This window comes from Lithobates pipiens, unplaced genomic scaffold (assembly GCF_037356315.1).
Source record: "Lithobates pipiens isolate NorthernLeopardFrog02 unplaced genomic scaffold, aLitPip1_a1.2 Scaffold_8, whole genome shotgun sequence".
Classification (NCBI taxonomy): Eukaryota; Metazoa; Chordata; class Amphibia; order Anura; family Ranidae; genus Lithobates; species Lithobates pipiens.
In genome coordinates, this window is record NW_027507903.1 from 496,079,868 (window position 1) to 496,099,702 (window position 19,835).

At 44.4% G+C, this 19,835-nt stretch overlaps 1 protein-coding gene across 1 annotated transcript; it reads left to right on the forward strand.

The window, feature by feature from the left end:
- Window positions 1–1,093: 1,093 nt before the first annotated feature.
- LOC143960501 (uncharacterized) lies at window positions 1,094–5,195 on the forward strand. Its single transcript, XM_077469164.1, has one exon. It carries the CDS (start codon window positions 1,194–1,196, stop codon window positions 4,029–4,031), a length of 2,838 nt encoding a protein of 945 aa, XP_077325290.1. The 5' UTR covers window positions 1,094–1,193; the 3' UTR covers window positions 4,032–5,195.
- Window positions 5,196–19,835: the final 14,640 nt, after the last annotated feature.

The window sequence follows — 19,835 nt, forward strand, 5'->3', positions numbered from 1 at the left end:
CAAATATCACTTGTAGACAAACCTACACTTTGTTTCAAGCTGGGGTCTGGGGAGGGGCAATGGGTGGGGCTGAAGGAGGGACCAGGGCCGGGGCAAGGGAGGAGCTGAGGGGGGCCCCATCAGGTAGGCTGTACGGGGCCCCATGATTTCTATCAGCGGCCCTGCATGATGATTGAAGCGTCAACACCAGCCATTTCCTAAATAAATTGCCCCCAAAAAATTGACTTTTCTGTCAGTGCCCCTCCTGAGACTAGACTCTGGATCCGCCCCTGAGGGAGGATGAGGAATGTAAGTCTACTGTTAAGCCTCCCGGGCCCCGCGAGTCCAGCCGTGTCCCGACACACACAGCCGCATACAGCAGCCACTGTGCCAAACACAGCCACTGTACCCATAAATTGCCACCACTGTGCTCATCAAACGCTGACACTGTGCCATCAAGCACAGCCACTGTGCCCATCAAGTGCCAGGGCCGAACACCTGAATAGGGGGTGGCAGTGGCTACAATAGATAGATTCATGCAATGCATGAATCTATCTGCTGGAGATTGACGGGTGCAGGAGGGAGAGGGCAGCGCTCCTGCGCCCTCTATGGACCCACGGCCACTGAGGTCAGCAATGTGTGTCCTTCAGAGGCTGCATACAGCATACTGCATACTTTGTTGTTCAAAATTAATATAAGCTGTTGACTGGGTACTGTGCCACATGGGTGTGGTAATCTGTTGTTCAGTGGCATTAGTTAATTATTGTTTGTGGGGGGGCTGTTTGCAGGGGGCCCCATACAACATTTTGCTATGGGGCCCTGTGATTTCTAGTTACGCCCCTGGCAGCCGCTATGATTGTTTTTACAGTGCAGGGAATTTCCGGCAGAAAAAGAAGATATATGAATGATGCCTACAGCTACAGGCATCATTCCGTTATCCTCACTCAAAGTCCACGACGTCATATGACATTGTTGGGCTGGAAGTGGTTAAAAAAAATATATATTTTGGGGTTCTAAGTAGTTTTCTAGCAACAAAATGCTGTTTTGAAATGTCAGAACTGACTCAGACTGGAAGTGGTTAATTACTTGTGTCCATAGTTCAGCTTTGCTGCCTTAACAGGGAAGTATGCCTGTAGCAGAATGCCACTTTTAACAAATGTGTAGACAGTTTGATGTAGAGAGGATACTTTGTACACTGGCTTGTCAACTTAACTATGGATCTATTCCGTATTATGGTGGCATTGATCTTTTTTTTCCTTTCTGGTGGATCATTCTGCTCGTGCCTGCTAAGGCGGAAATGCCAAGTGCTTGAAAAGAAATATTTTTCACCATTTCTGGATTTGAACTTCAATAAGTGTGATGAATTTGAAGAACTGGATTTTACCATAGCAGTGCATTGTGACATGGTGGACAATCTTAAGGTAGCCCTAAAGGAAATACCTCTGGAAACAGACTGGCTTTGCCTGACTCAGTACCAGGGGGTGGTTGTACAGGCAGAAGCATTCTCCCAACTCACAAACTTGAAATCCCTCTCTATCTCTGGAAATGCAGAATTCCTACCAGGGGCCTTCACTGGTCTTTCTCAACTCTCCGTCCTCTGGATAAAATCAGAAACTTTTCATGATGACACCACTTTTCACAAGGACACATTTTGTGGTTTACATTTACTACAAACACTGAAAATATGTGGGATAAATATCTCATCATTTAGCTTTTCAATATTTAACCATCTCTCTCAACTGGACCATCTGATACTGGAAAACAACAACATGACACATTTGTCTAAATTAACAACATTTCTGGGAAAATCCAGAAATTTGCCCAATTTACACAAACTATCAGTATTCAATAATGTTGATGTTCTAAAAGAAGAAGATTGCTTTAGATCACCATATCCAACAACTGACGGACAGACTGCACAGTATGTAGATTTCAATATTACTTTCCTAGATTTCAGGAAAAAACAAGTTTCAGAAGCTGAATTAAATTCCCTGTGCAATTTCCCCCATCTAGAGGTGTTTCAAGGGACAGTCCCTTATTTTGACATAGAGCAAATCCATAAGTCGGGTATTAGAACAAGCAAAGTTATTTCACTGTCAAAATTCCTCGAACCTTCAATTGAAATTTGCAAATGTGCTTTGCAGTTTAAAGTTGAAGAACTTCTTGTAGTAACTTCCAGCTTAGAAGAAATTGATACTTTTACTGGCTCATGTAAAACCCTAAGAAATTTAGATCTTTCATATAATTTTATAAAAAGTGTCAGCTTAAAGCAATTCCAAAGGTTAAATAACTTACTGTCACTAAATTTATCACAAAATTCTTTAGAAAATCTAGACATTTGTCAGGATGAATCCACACCAAGAATGGAGTTAGTTTACCTCAATATAGCTCAAAACTTGTTAACTAGACTTTATAAAGGACAGTTTGCCTGCTTAAAAAAACTTCAGATCTTGTCCTTAGAAAACAACAACATTAATATTATTGAAGATTTGTCATTCGATGGCTTATCTCATTTGAGTGTATTACACCTTCAAAATAATAACTTGTTTACCATTAGCAATTCTACATTTGCTAATCTATTTTCATTAACACATCTAAACTTATATGAGAATAAAATATATGAACACGGCTCTCAAGTTTTCAAAGATCTGAAGAAACTTCAAGAACTAATGATAACATATGATGTAGATGATTTTGCAGAATGGTTAAATTGTTTTAATTTACCTCTGACACATCTGATGGCAAAGACAAAATATGTGATATTTGACAGTGCATTTTACTATAGTTTTTCACAGTTACAGGTTTTAGAATTGGATGTATTACAATTATTTCCAAACTGTTCATCTCAGTATGTGTTTCGCAATATGAACAAGCTGTACTTAAAAAACATTATACATTATGACTGTTTTATGCCTGAAACACACCCCCTCCTATCATTTACTAATCTTGAAAGATTATACTACAGTGGAAGTTCCCAAGATTTTTCAGACATCACACTGAACTCTCTTAAGGATGTACCCTTAAAATTTCTTTATCTGGAAGATACTGAGAGACTAATTAAATATGGTCAGTTGAACGTTCATAAGCTGTTTCAAGGGCTGTTCAAGCTCAAAGTTTTACATCTACAGAATTCCGGAATCAATAACTTGGATTCCAAAGACATGTTTATGGATCTACATCAAATGGAATTTCTTGTGATTGAAAACCAGGACATTGAAGAAGTGAATGAAGCTGCTTTTGAGTCAATGCCTAATTTGAAGTACATTTATTTTTTGCAAACAACATTTCCTTGTAAGTGTAAATTTAATGGGTTGTTATCTTGGCTGGAATCTGACACTAGGGTGTCCATTATTAATTTTCACAATCAGTCATGTCAGCTTGCCCAAAATACCTCAAACCTGGTTTCTTTCCTTCACAGTAACTGTCACACTGACCTGGATCTGATCATGTTTGTATTGACCTTTGTGATCACCATGCTGTTCATGCTTACATCTCTCTTCTATGAAATTATTTGGTGGTATATCCTCTACTTTGTCTACACGGTGAAATGTTGGCTGAACCATAAACAAAGGGATAGAGAGCATTATGAATATGATGTTTTTGTCTCTTACAATACACACAATGAACCATGGGTCACTGAACAGCTTCTTCCCAGCCTGGAGCAAAACGGTCCTCCTTTCTTTCGTGTGTGCATCCATAACCGGGATTTTGAGGTTGGTAAAGACATTATGGAGAACATCATGGACAGCATCTATAACAGCAGATGGACGGTCTGTGTTGTCACCCGCCCCTACCTGCACAGTAACTGGTGCTCCCTGGAGATGAGGATGGCCACATACAGGCTTTTTGATGAAAGTAAGGACTCCCTCATTCTGGTGTTCCTTGATGAGATCTCTAGAGAAGAGTTGCAGCATTACCATAGACTGACTAAGTTCCTGGACAAAAAAACTTACCTGGATTGGCCAGACAATGAGAACGAACAGCGACTCTTCTGGGCCAGACTACGGAAAGTCATTGCTAAGTCTGGTAGAAAGACTTCAGTGAAGAAGTAGAGAGATGGCAATTATGGTATTACAGCAAGGACTATACCGCAAAATATAGAGCAGACTGCAGTAAGAGTGGAGCAGTGGCCCATTGCATAGTCATAGCAAGCCACCTCACAGATTACAGATATACAGATACTTATTCTTCTGTAAACATTTTTAGCAGTAATACTTTATTGGAAATAATCATTCTTTACCATTTCACCCTGGCGCCATGCAACTCATATTGCTATAGATATCCAAGGCAGCACAAAGAAAAATGATGAGGATATGCAAAATAACCTATAGCAACTGCATACAAGGTATCCCAGATTTGCCTACTGTAAACTACCATGTGATTGGTTGCTAGAGGTTCTTGTACTGCATAATAATTACTCTTTATTGAATAAACACTAGTAACCTTTGAATGGTTATGTAGTAATGCAGGAATTTAGATGTGGGTGTCCTAGAGATAAAGATGGTTTCTGTATATGGCTGCAAACACAAGGGCTCTGTAAATGTTTCACTTTTAAAAAGGAACATAATTCCAGATTTGCTTGGGAGAGGTTGTACATTGCTTAAAGCCCAAATTATGTCACAGTAATGAATATGTACTCAGGCTCTGCAGAAACAACTTCCATTTTCTAATCCTTATTCTTCTTGCAGCCGTTGTGCAGGGTGTCTGAAAATGACTGTGCAGTTCAAATGGCACCAGAGTTAGGCCCAATGCACTCAGTGATCAGCACTCAGTAACAGATTTGGTCAGACATGCCCTCTCTCTTCCTCTGTAATATACGTCTGTGAAAGGACATCTGTGCTAAGTGGTGTGGCTGTTTATAAACTCTGCAGTGGAAGTGCAGAAGGCAGCATTTTCATTAAGAAAAATGTTTTTTTCAAAGCATTTATATGCAAAAAACAGACTCAAATCGAGACATGTTGGGGGGTAAAGTCCTATATGGAGATGTTAGAGTTAGGCTTTTACACCAACTCATATTATGTTTTATATATAACGTGTTACCTTTTCACAATGTTTATTATGTAATTGCTATATGCTTAATCACTTGAGCTATGGAAGGTTTTACCCCCTTCATGGGACATTTTTTGCTATTTAGCACTGTGCTTTTTCAACTGGCAATTGCATCGTCATGCAACACTGTACCCAAATAAAAATGAAATAATTTTTTTTCACACAAATAGAGCTTTCTTTTGGTGGTATTTGATCACCACTGGGTTTTTCTTTTTTTATATTATTTAAACAAAAAAATTATATTTTTACTTTCTGCTATAACCCTAACCAATAAATTTAAAAAAAAAAATCTACTTTCTTCATAAATTTAGGCCAAAACATATTCTGCTACATGTCTTTGGTTAAAAAAAAAAAAAAACCCAGCAAGGGTATATTGATTTGTTTGTATGAAAGTTAAAGCATCTACAAACTACGGTATGTGTACTGGAATTTTCAAATATTTACTTTTTTTATTTTATTTATTTATTTGCATTATTTTTCAAAGTTTTAAATGCACATACAGATGAATTTTACCCTTGTGCTAAAATGAAATCAAAGGCACCTTTAGAAATGTTTAACACTGTGGAATGCCAAACAGATAGAGTTAACTACAAGCTTTCTATTCTTTCCCTAAATAATTTTTATTTCCCTCCCCATTCTTCTCACAATGTCCATTTTTACAGATGAATCCATCTCCCTTTACTTCCTGGAACTATGCCTTAAACACTGTGTCTGCCTCCTGGAACATGTGACAGGAAATTCCCACAATGCAGCTGTAAGGCCCTGGTGACATCACCAGTGCCTCAAGAAACCAGAAAGTGGAGAAGGGATTATCAGCAGGAAGGAGGTCTAATTCCAATATATTGATCTCTAGTTATCATTGGAGAGATCTCCAGCAGGGGGAAGGATGTCCTGATTCCTCTATGGTGATCTTTATTTATCACTAGAGGGATCATCAGCAGGTGGATGGAGGTCCTGATTCCTCTATATACAATTGATCTATAGTTATCAATAAAGAGATCACCAGCAAAAGACAGGAGAAGGTAAATTGGGTATCTAGAGCTCCAGGAGGCAATTCTCTTGTAATAATGTACATTTGATTAGTCAGTCTTTAGGAAAATACAGAGTTGAAAGTTGAACCATGGTAAGGGGGTGATTTTAAAAGAGGCAGCCATACTCAGAGTGTGTCCAGCAACTCTGCAAAACATATAAAAGAAACAGGGAGGGGGGCGCCTCTCTAAGTGTAGTATTAAAACAGTAACATTTATTGTACAAGATTAAAAACACTTACAATATATAAGTGGGAGTCATGCTCATCATAGGTATGTAGTTCTGCCAGTCCCACAGGCTCCTTGCACGATCCGGGCAGCTGGAAAAGTTCTGGTGTGATGTTGTGCTGAATTTTTGATCACAAATAGCTAAAAATAAAAGCAGCTAGCACAATATGTACCAGGGAAGGAGGCATATGTACTGTTCCAGTCATGGCCTCATATAAAGTCCCAATTTCTCTTTTAATTACAAGCTAGCACAATTTGTTGGTGACAATTAACATAAATAGAGATATTTAATTCAGCGCTTTAAGCTAATACATAAGTACCGTAAGGATATAGAGTCCATCAAAGTCCAAATGATGGTAATCAGGATCCAAAAAGGCACCTCAGATGTTCATAAAGTATTGCAAAAAGGTGATGTGAAAAAAATCCTCCAACTGCACCACAGCCTCTTACCCTCGGTTGTGGACCACCCAATAATAAGTGGTCCCAATAACAAGTGAAGTGGTCAACAGCGCTCTATTAAACACCAAACACGGGCAAATCTCCAGATAGCTTCCCAAAAAGGTATAGGTCCCCGGATTTGATCGCTCCAAAAGATAGGGCATCTCAGAATATATATTCAAAAGGAGAATAGAAATGCCTCATGGTGTAGTATTACAAACAAACGAGCATATTAAAATTACAGAATACTCACAAGAGACAAAGATTAAAATAGCATGTCATCACAAGCCATGAAAAAGTTTCTACCCAACAAAATGACTGCAGTCCTTATGCGTAGTGATATTAGGTGTCCTATATCACCCAATGTGTTTCATCATCATAAAACATAATCTGGGGCGTGGCTGCCAAACAGCACCATATTATTGATAGGGAAGAGGCCGCAAAAGCAGGCCCTCCACATTTGATTGCGCTCCAAAGCCTGGAAGATCGCAAACCACCGCAAACCGGAAGTAATGCCAGAGCCAGGACGATCAGTTCAGTATGCAAATCCGGACCAGAAATAACATAAAAGCAATCCAGAACCGGAAATTACATTACCAAGACAGCTTATATAGAGGCAAATATTATTATTATTATTATTATTATACAGTATTTATATAGCACCGACAGTTTACGCAGCGCTATACAACATAATAAGGATCTCACTATAATAAATAAATAACAATAAAAAACAAAATATTTAAATAAAAAATTATATACACATACTATTTAAAGGCAACAATACTAAAAAGTTTTATTAAGCCAAATTTAAATAAAGGGTTTTTACAATAAAGAATAAAGGGTTTTTTCAATAGAGGAACATAACACCATCTTGTGGTTACAAAACCACAATACAATTTTAAAAAATGTACACATTAACACCGTCATTAATAAAAATTGCAAGTTAAAAGCCATACAAAAATATTATATATTTAACAAGATTAATACATTTTATTAGAATGAAAACAACCCTAAAAGGAAATCTAACTATTGTTTATAAAAGCATTAACATCCCTCGATGGTTCCCTGACAGGTGACATGTCTCTGGAATGTTACTTCTGGGTTCGTGGGCTCCAGCACTGTGACTGGCCGGAACCCAATGACATCACTCCCGTGCCTGCGTGCAGGAGCTGCCGGTAACAGCACTGCAGCTGATGAAATGGCACATAAGAGCTGTTTCCTCAGTGGGCATGTGCCGAGGATGTCGGTTCATGCGTTTACAGTATCTACTAAACTGTGCAAGTTTAGGAGAAATTCGCAGTACCTACAGGTAAGCCTTATTATAGGCTTACCTGTAGGCAAAAGCTGATCACTGAAATTATTTACAGAATCGCCATTCCAGAGGAGGAGAACACCATCTATGTGCCTTTTCCACAGCACCAATTCTGGCTTGCGGCAAACATAGATCATGTCCTCCTCCCATTTGGCATTAAACAAATAGGCAATGCTGAAAATTTTACGCCCATGTTGACTCCCCTGTAAAAAATAGGATCCATTGAACCAAAAATATTTGTGTCCCTTTGAGAAATCGAGCAATTAAAGCACAAATTGTGGTCACAGAAAGGGCAAACTAATATCCTTACCAAAGAAATATTCCACAACCTCTCTTCCATGTCAGTGCAAAATAATGGTGTACAAAGAGACCACATCTGCAGTGGCTAAAATGTAGTCCTCTTTCCATTCAACTTCCTCCAACATTTTAATTACCTGTGTATTATCTTTAACATATGACGGGGTCTGTGAAATCAAGGGTTACTAAAAAGTGTCTATATACACACCCATCCTTGAGGTAACAGTCAGTGCCATTTATGATGGGCCTACCTGGAGGTTACAAGGGATTTCTGTATACCGTGGGTAGATAATATATGATTGGCACCAAAAATGTTTTTTCTTTTTTATTTAGGATATTTTTCTGATATACTTTTTCCACTATCGCTTGATTTGGATTACTTGTCGATGAGTAAAAGGTTTCTCCATCTGACAGAATCCTATTAATCTCATCAATATAAGATTCTCAGTCCAAGTTTACTAAGCCCCCCTTATGTCCACTGTGCAAACCACTATATTATTCAGTTTCTTAAGGGCCTCAAGTACTTTCTTAACCACTTTCAGACCGGACCATTTTGCCGGCTTAAGACCAGACCACTTTTTGCGATTCGGCACTGCGTCGCTTTAACTGACAATTGCGCGGTCGTGCGACGTCGCTCCCAAACAAAATTGACGTCTTTTTTTTCCCACATATAGAGCTTTCTTTTGGTGGTATTTGATCACCCCTGCGGTTTTTATTTTTTGCGCTATAAACAAAAATAGAGCAACAATTTTGAAAAAAACGCATTATTTTTTACTTTTTGTTATAATAAATATCCCCCAAAAATATATAAAAAAACATTTTTTTTTACTTGTAATGGCGGTGATCAGCGATTTTTATTGAGACTGCGACATTATGGCGGACACATCGGAGATTTTTGACACATTTTTGGGACCATTGTCATTTATACAGCAATCAGTGCTATACAAATGCACTGATTCCTGTGTAAATGACACTGGCAGTAAAGGAGTTAACCACTAGGGGGCGGGAAGGGGTTAAGTGTGTGTGTTTTTTTTTAACTGTAGGGGGGCGTGGCTTGGCGTCTGAGGTCACTGATCGTCTTTCCCTATAACAGGAAACAGGCGATCAGTGACAGGCTCAGTAGGAAGCACGAGGAGAGGTTTGTTTACAAAGACCTCTCCTCGTTCTTCAGCTCTGTGACCCGATCGTGGGAAACCAGCGGTGAACGGGTCCGCTGATCCCGCGGCTACGGTCACGGAGCTCAGGACCGGGTGGGGAGTGTGCCACCAGAGGCACGCTCGCGACCCACGGCTGGGCACTTAAAGAGTAACGTACAGGTATGTGTGTGGTTGACGCCACGCCAGCTTAAGCCAGGAATGGTGGTTTGCGACAATGGCACCAACCTCCTCTCCGCCCTCCGACAGGGACAACTGACCCATGTGCCCTGTGTAGCTCACGTCCTTAACCTGGTGGTGCAGCGGTTCTTGGGCAGGTACCCCGGCTTACAGGATGTCCTGAAGCAGGCCAGGAAAGTCTGTGTGCATTTCCGCCGATCATTTAATGCCTGTGCTCGGCTGGCTGAGCTCCAAAAGGAGTTGAACCTGCCCAAGAACCGCCTTATATGTGACATGCCCACCAGATGGAACTCAACATTGGCCATGCTGCAGCGGCTGCACACGCAGCAGAGGGCCATCAATGAGTACCTGTGCGACTACGGCACCAGGACAGGGTCAGGGGAGCTTGGTTTTTTCTCACCACGCCAGTGGGGCATGATCAGGGATGCATGCACTGTCCTGTCACCGTTTGAGGAGGCCACAAGGATGGTGAGCAGTGACAGTGCATGCATCAGTGACACTGTACCTCTTGTCCACCTCTTGGAGCATACGCTGCGTGGAATAATGGACAGGGCACTTGAGGCAGAACAGAGGCAGGAAGAGGAGGACTTCCTTGCCTCTCAAGGCCCCCTTTATCCAGACAGTGTTCCTGCTGTGCCATCCATCACACAGGAAGAGGATGAGGAGGAGGAAGAGGAGGAGGAGGATGATTGTGTCAGCATGGAGGTGGAGGCTGGCACTCAGCATCAGCAGCAGCAGCAGCAGCAGTCTTGTAGGGATGATTTACAGTCCCAAGAAACACGTGGACTTGTACGTGGCTGGGAGGAGGTAGCTGCGGATCATGTTGTCCTTAGTGACCCAGAGGTCTCCGGACCGAATGCCTCAGCTAACCTACGCTGCATGGCCTCCCTGATCCTGCAAAGCCTGCGGAAGGATCCTCGTATTCTTCGGATCAAGGAGAGGGACCATTACTGGCTGGCCACTCTCCTTGATCCACGGTACAAGGGTAAGGTTGCCGACCTTATCTTGCCATCGCAGAGGGAGCAGAGGATGAGACATCTCCGGGAGGCCTTGCAGAAAGGTCTGTGCAACGTGTTCCCAGAGACTGGGAGGTTACAAACTCCTGGTCCTGGACAACGTGTTGCTGAGGCATCAGTCAGAAGGAGCGGTGGAGAAGGTGGCCGTCTGACTGATGCTTTCAGACAATTTTTTAGTCCGCAGCCCCAAGGTATGATCGGTTCCAGCACCCATCGCCAGCGTCTGATTTACATGGTGCAGGAATACCTAGGGGCAAGGTCAGACTTGGACACCTTTCCCACCGAAAATCCTCTGGCTTACTGGGTCTTGAGGATGGATCACTGGCCAGAGCTTGCACAGTATGCAATTGAGCTACTGGCCTGTCCTGCATCCAGCGTTCTTTCGGAACGCACCTTCAGTGCTGCTGGTGGCTTTGTTACCGATCACAGGGTGCGCCTGTCCACCGAATCAGTTGATCGACTGACCTTCATCAAGATGAATCAGTCTTGGATCACCCACAGCTACCAAGCACCTGAAGCTGATGTAACAGAATAATTTTTTTGGAAATATCACATCCCTTCAAGACTGCCTATGCTGATGCTGAGTGACTGTCCTGTTATGTTGATTGTCTATCCTCTTCCTCCTCCGCTGATATGTTGGAAGAACATTTCTGGTTCTGGTTGATGCCATCAGCCCAATTTTTCTGCCCCTGTTTAACAGGGGCGTTTAAGTACAATTTTTGATGCAATGCTTTGCAGCAGGGCTAATTCCTGCAATCAAACAAGAGTATATGGGAGAGGTTGCAGTGTGGTGGCACCAGCACCAGTGCCTAAGGCCCAATTTTTCTGCCCCTGTTTAACAGGGGCGTTTAATTACAATTTTTGATACAATGCTTTGCAGCAGGGCTAATTCCTGCAATAAAACTAGAGTATATGGGAGAGGTTGCAGTGTGGTGGCACCAGCAGCAGTGCCTAAGGCCCAATTTTTCTGCCCCTGTTTAACAGGGACATGTAATTACAATTCTTGATATAATATTTCACAGGAGGGCCCCTTCCTGTGCCCACCCAGAGTAACGGTGAGGACTTATAGTGTTGTGGCACCAGCACCACAACCACCAAAGGTAAATTTTTCTACCACTGTTCAACAATGGCATGTAATTACAATTCTTGATATAATCGTTCACAGCAGGGCGCTCCAGCGCCCACCAAGAGTCACTTTGAGGGCTTACAATGTTGTGGCAAAACCAACACCTTGTTCCGCCATTTCTGCAGAGCATATAGGGCAGGCCCCTACTTTCAAACATCCAATTTACAAACATCTCCTACTTGCAAACGGAAGGAGACAACAGCAAGTAAGATGAAAAAAGATGGACGACAAAACAAATTATACAGGGGTGATAACCCTTCCCTATGTTTTCCAAAAAGCTTAAAAATAGTTTTTTTGACTGGAGCTACACTTTAAAAATGTACCAGTTGAAAATTACAAACAGATTCAACTTAACACAACAAACCTACACAGTCCCTGTCTTGTTTGCACCACCTGTATACTGCTGTTCTGAGTATATAGGGCCTGGGGGCCACACGCATTTCCTTTTTTTAATATGGGTACGGGGTTCCCCTTAATATGCGTACAAGACCTAAAGGGGCTGGTAATGGGCAGGGAAGCCCCATGCCATTTTTCTCAATGATTTTCAACCATATTGCAGGAACCAGATATAACATTAAAACCGCAAGCAGTTTTAAATGGTGTTATTTCCGTTTAATGTCATTTTGTGCAGGGACTGTTCTAAACACGGGAAACACGTGGCACTTCACAGGCATACTACAGACACCCCCCAGGCACCATATTTAAAGGAATATTTCACTTTTTTTTTTCACTTTAATCGTCATTAAAATCAGTGCTCCCGCCAAAACGGCCATTTTTAAAAACATTTTAGGCATTGACTCATGTCCCCTGGGGCAGGAGCCAGGTCCCCAAACCCTTTTTAGGACAGTATCTTGCATATTAGCCGTTAAAATTAGCACTTTTCATTTTGAACGTTCGAGTCCCATAGACTTCAATGGGGTTCTAAAGTTCGTTCGAATTTGGGGTCCGTTCAAAAGTTCTGGTGCGAACCGAACCGGGGGGTGTTTGACTCATCCCTACTTGTGAACAGTGCGCAATCCACCACCAATGTGTAAGGATTTACTTCTTACCAGAAGTCCGTGACCCCCCACTACAGAGGGTCGCAGAAAGCGTGTCAATTTAAGTGTTTCCCCAATTCTGGAACCGATCCTGCTGATCTCCTTAAACCACCTTCTGCACCAAGCAGATTATGAGACCGGACCTCTTCAGTTTATCCTATATAACTCAGAACTCATGAGTACGTATAGGTATCATAAAAAATATATATTAGCTCCAATAATGTAAAACCTTTTTAATTCGTTCCAATAAAAATACAAAAATACAATTACAATGTGCAAGAAATCAAGAGCCTTAAATCCGGTGTGCCGGCTGGCACACAGGCGGACAAACTCATCCTTCCTGGATCCTCAAACCACTCAGCACGAGGTGACGTCAATGCGTCGCTCCGCCCTACGCATTTCATAATACGTCGTCCCCTGGACATACAGCACTCTCCAATAGCACACTTGAGTGTGCCATCCATTCAGAGCGCCGTACGCACATGCTGGTGATGTCACCGGCAGCTACACATCTGAATATCTTATAAACAGTGAAACATGTTGAGGAGATATTCACTGTACCTATAGTTAAGCCATATTATTGGCTTACTTGTAGGTACAGGTTAAATAGTTTTAAAAATGCTGCTTCTAGCCTGTATAAAACAGAGCAGTGTAAATCCCTCATTTTAATTCGCCCCGTCTCCATCACATGATCTACCAGCTTCAACTTCCCTGTGCAAGGGAACACTTTACAATGGCTGGGAATTCCTGGAGCTGTGACATAACCTGCCAGCAACCATTGTCCTTCTATTGTCAGCACTTTCTGCTCTCCTCTGCAGCAGCTGATCTCTGACACAGAGATCCACCCAGATCCATGGACCAACAACTGGCTCAGCCTCTCAGCTGCATCACTGAGAGACCGAGCCAGCTGCTCCCTCCCTAGCCCATCACTCAGGTAAATGCTGGAGGGGCAGAGCAGAGAGACGGTGACTGACAGTCCTGGCCTTCTGATCAGAGCAGAAGGGAGAACTGAGCAATCGGCTGTGTTTATTCGCTCAGTTCTCACTGCAGATGCGGCAGTGAACAGATGCAGCATTGGATCGTTGCTGTATCCACCTAGGTGAGTATAAGATTTTTTATTTATTTTTTATAAACCCCATACTTCTCTTTTAATAATAATTGTAATTACCCTTGCCTTATACTTGATTTTACCTATGTGCTTAATAAAAAATAAATAAAAGACCACTCACTGCTGTTCTCTCCCCTTTTGCAGGGTTACCTGTCCTATATTCCTACCTGTAGTTTTCTGCAGACAGCCTGTATGGGGTAGACTGGCTGAGCCCCACTCACAGCTCTGCTCTCGGCACAGACTACAGCACATTGATGATGTCACTCCTACTGTTCTTGCGTATACTGCTCTTCTATGAATGTATGGTAGCACTCCCTTTGAAGCTTTGAACTAAGGATTATAGACTAGTGTGGGATATTTTTTAAAATGCACCAAAACAAACTGAAAAGAAAGTGAAGCTGTATATAAGAGGTGTTAATTGAGACCATAATTGAGAGATATCTTTGCACCATCTGATGGCGGCTTCCGATTTTTATGTCAGCCATTGTGGGTCAATTAGTGAGTATAATTGGTGATTTTAATGGTAGGTTTATTTTAACAGTGAGAGACAGAATAACATCAAAAAAATCCAGAAAAACACATTTCAAAAATGTTATAAATTGATTTGCATTAAATGAGTGAAGTAAATATTTGCCCCCTTGGCAAAACATGACTTAGTGCTTGGTGGCAAAACTCTTGTTGGCAATCACAGAGGTCAGACATTTCCTGCAGTTGGCCACCAGGTTTGCACACATCTCAGGAGGGATTTTGTCCCACTCCTCTTTGCAGATCCTCACCAAGTCATTAAGGTTTCGAGGCTGATGTTTGGTAACTCAAACCTTCAGCTCCCTTCACATATTTTCTATAGGATTAAGGTCTGGAGACTGGCTATGCCATTCCAGGACCTGTGCTTCTTCTTGAGCTACGCCTTTGCTGTGTGTTTTGATTCATTGTCATGCTGGAATACCCATCCACGACCCTTTTTTTAATGCCCTGACTGAGGGAAGGAGGTTCTCACCCAAGATTTGACGTTGAGTGGCCCCGTCCATCGTCCCTTTGATGTGGTAAAGTTGTCCTGTCCCCTTAGCAGAAAAACACACCCAAAACATAATGTTTCCACCTCCATGTTTGACGGTGGGGATGGTGTTCTTGGAGTCATAGGCAGCATCCCTCCACCTCCAAACACTGCTAGTTGAGTTTATGCCGAAGAGTTTGATTTTGGTTTCATCTGACCACAGCACTTTGTACCAGTTCTCCTCTGAATCATTCAGATGTTCATTAGCAAACTTCAGTCAGGCCTGTGCTTTCTTAAACAGGGTGAACTTGTGGGCGCTGCAGGATTTCAGTCCTTCAGGGCGTAGTGTGTTACTAACTGTTTACTTGGTGGCTATGGTTCTAGCTGCCTTGAGATCATTGACAAGTTTCTCTCATGTAGTTGTGGGCTGATTCCTCACCGTGCTTATGATAATTGAAACTCCACGAGGTGAGATCTTGCATGAAAGAAGGGACCGCTGCAAGAAGGGACCGTGTGTCCCTTCTCCCTTCAGTATCCCCCTGTGTGTCCCTTCTCGTTGAGAAGGGACACACAGGGGGATACTGGAGGGAGAAGGGACACACAGGGGGACAATGAAGGGAGAAGGGACACACATGGGGACACTGGAGGGAGAAGGGACACAAGGGGGCACTGGAGGGAGAAGGGACACAAGGGGGCACTGGAGGAAGAACGCATACACAGGGGGACACTGGAGGAAGAGCGCACACAGGGGGACACTGGAGGGAGAACGCACACACACGGGGACACTGGAGGGAGAATGCACACACACAGGGGGACACTGGAGGGAGAACGCACACACACAGGGGGACACTGGAGGGAGAACGCACAAACACAGGGGGACACTGGAGGCAGGACAAATGCACACAGGAGACACTGGAGGGAGAAGGGACACACAGCGGGATACTGGAGGGAGAAGGGACACACAGGGGGACACTGGATGGAGAAGGGACACAGGGGGACACTGGAGGAAGAACACACACACAGGGGGACACTGGAGGAAGAACGTGCACAGGGGGACACTGGAGGGAGAACGCACACACACGGGGACACTGGAGGGAGAACACACACACACAGGGGGACACTGGAGGGAGAACACACACAGACAGGGGACACTGGAGTGAGAACGCACACACACAGGGGGACACTGGAGTGAAAACGCACACACACAGGGGGACACTGGAGGGAGAACGCATACACACACACACACAGGGACACTAGAGGGAGAACGCACACACACACACACACACACACACACACACACACACACACACACACACACGGGGACACTAGAGGGAGAACGCACACACACACACAGGGACACTGAAGTGATAACACACACACGGGGACACTGGAGGGAGAACCCGCACACACACGGGGACACTGGAGGGAGAACGCACGCACACACACTCACACACGGACACTGGAGGGAGAACGCACACAGGGGGACACTGGAGGGAGAAGGGACACACACGGGGACACTGGAGGGAGAAGGGGCACACACAGGGGGACACTGGAGGGAGAAGGGACACACAGGGGGACACACACAGGGGGACGCACACAGGGGGGGATGCCCACACACACACACACACAGGGACACTGGAGGGAGAACACACACACAGGGACACTGGAGGGAGAAGGGACACACACAGGGGGACACTGGAGGGAGAACGCACACAGACAGGGGGACACTGGAGTGACAACGCACACACACACAGGGGGACACTGGAGGGAGAACGCACACGCACACACACGGGGACACTGGAGGGAGAACGCACACACACAGGGCACTAGAGGAAGAACGCACACACACACACACGGACACTGGAGTGATAACACACACACGGGGACACTGGAGGGAGAACGCACGCACACATACTCACACACGGACACTGGAGGGAGAACACACACAGGGGGACACTGGAGGGAGAAGGGGCACACACAGGGGGACACTGGAGGGAGAAGGGACACACACAGGGGGACACTGGAGGGAGAAGGGACACACACAGGGGGACACTGGAGGGAGAAGGGACACACACAGGGGGACACTGGAGGGAGAAGGGACACACAGGGAGACACACACAGGGGGACACACACACATGCACTCACACACACACACACAGGAGGACGCACACACAGGGGGAAGCCCACACACACACACAGGGACACTGGAGGCAGAACACACACACACAGGGACACTGGAGGGAGAAGGGACACAGGGGGACACTGGAGGGAGAAGGGACACACAGGGACACACACAGGGTAAAACACACGTGGACACACACAGGGTGACACACACACACAGGGGGGTCACACAGACACACGGGGACACACACACACACACACAGGGGGACGCACACACACACACACACACACACACAGGGGGACGCGCGCACACACACACACACACACACACACACAGGGGGACACACACACACACACACTATAACACACACAGGGGGACACTCACCGAGGGGGACACTGTGGGGTGGGGGGATCCTGGGGCCATGCATTTTTACCGCCCCCATCACTTGTGGGGGGCCCAGGTGTCTCAATCTCGACTTCACATACCGGATGCCGATAATAATACTTCTAATGGCACGCAGCTCCCCACCGGCCCCTCGACTCTTCTGCTGTGCCTGCATCACATGCCGTGATCATGCCGATTATAATACTGCTAACGGCGCGCTGCACCCCGCCGGCCCCTCCTTCCCTCCAGTCCGTCCCAGGTGCTTGTACTGTATGCGTCGTGACATCACCTGGGACAGACTGAAGGAAAGGAGGGGCCGGTGGGGAGCAGCGCGCCGTTAACAGTATTATAATCGGCATGATCACGGCATGTGATACAGGCACAGCCGCTTCAAGTGGCCTCTCATGTGGCCAAGTCCGGGCCCCTAATGGCCTTGGGTCTGGACTGCCCCATCCCGCCCCGCCTATCCAGAGAGAGAATGTAGGGAGGCGGGCGGACACTGAAAAATTAAGTCAGCTGACCAGCTGACACCAATTGAGTGAAGGGGAGGGTCTCTCTCTCTCCCCATGAGGAAATGCATCCCTGGAGGCATTCAAGTAAGTGACTGATGATTTGAATTGCAGTGCAATCGATCCATCCCAAGTCCTCCACCACCTCTGCTTCTTACTGATCCCATCCCTACCCACCCACCATCACTTCTACAACAGAGGTGATGGGGTGGATAGGGTAGGGATGAGATCAGTGGTGGTGGGGGATGGGATCAGTAAGAGGCAGAGGTGGTGGTGGTGGGAGAGGATGGCACCAACATCGGTGCCACCCCCCCAAGTACCACGCTGCCTGCCCCCCCCGAACTACACCAACGCTGCCACCCTCCAAGTACACCACCACCACTGCCACCCCCCCAAGTACCACCGCTGCCACCCCCCAAGTGCACCACCACCACTGCCCCCCCAAGTACCAGCGCTGCCACCCCCTCAAGTACCACCGCTGCCGCCCCCTCAAGTACCACCGCTATTACCCCCTCAACATTTGGGTTCAAATAAATACCAAATGTTCTAAAATACTGTATATCGTGTTTTTATTCTTCAATCAGTTAATATAAACATCTTTGATATTAAAGATGTTATAGAACGTAATTGCATTATAGAATATTTAAAAAAAGTCACAGTTACTTTGCTGAGTAACTAATCACTTTTCCAATGTAGTAATTGAGTTACTAACGCAATTACTTTCTGGGAGAAGTAATTTGTAACTTAACTAATTACTTTTTTAAAGTAAGATGACCAACACTGACTGTGACATACCGAAGCAGATCATGATCCCTTCTGTTTCCAGACTTGGCCACAGGGTAGCATTCCAACATAAGGAGCCCAAACACACCTCCAAGATGACCACTACCTTGCTAAAAAAGCTGAGGGTAAAGGTGATGGATTGGCCAAGTATCTGTGGGGCATCCTCAAATGGAAGGTGGAGGAGCGTAAGGTCTCTAACATCCACCAGATGTCATCATGGAGGAGTGGAAAAGGACTCCAGTGGCATCCTGTGAAGCTCTGGTGAACTCCATGCCCAAGAGGATTAAGGTAGTGCTGAAAAATAATGGTGGACACACAAAATTTTAACACTTTGGGCCCAATTTGGATATTTTCACTTGGGGGTGTACTCACTTTTATCGCCAGCGGTTTAGACATTAATGCATGTGTGTTGAGTTATTTTGAGGGGACAGAAAATTTACACTGTTATACAAGCTGTACACTCACTACTTTACATTGTAGCAAAGTCATTTCTTCAGTGTTGTCACATGAAAAGATATAATAAAATATTTACAAAATGTGAGGAGTGTACTCACGTTTGTGAAATATATATACATTTACAACTTTCCTTTGGGCGCCTACATTGTTTATATGGGTTCATACGGGTTATCTATTTACAATATGCACACACACAATACACATTCAATATACACACACAATACACATTCACACTACACATACAATGTCCATATTTTGTACATACCTGACCATCACACCTACACTATATAGCCAAATGAATGTCATGCCTCAAAATATTTCCAGTGAAGGTCCTCAGATGTTTCCAGTGTAGGTCCAGTTAAAGTAGATTTAAACCCTCTCCTATACCCAGTGAAGTAAACAGTCTCACATGATACACAGAGATTAAACAAATCCCCCTCCATAAGTTTTACATGTGTATCTGCTGTCTTTCCCTTTCTACATTCTTTAGAAAGTGCACATTGTGTTAAAAATCTTGTTTCCTCTTTCAGCAGTGGGTGTGGAGTCTGGGCATACACTGTGTGACAGCTGATTGGAGGAAAGGCACACCCCCCCCCCCCCCCACTCCACATAGGCAGAGGAAGGAAGGAATGTGC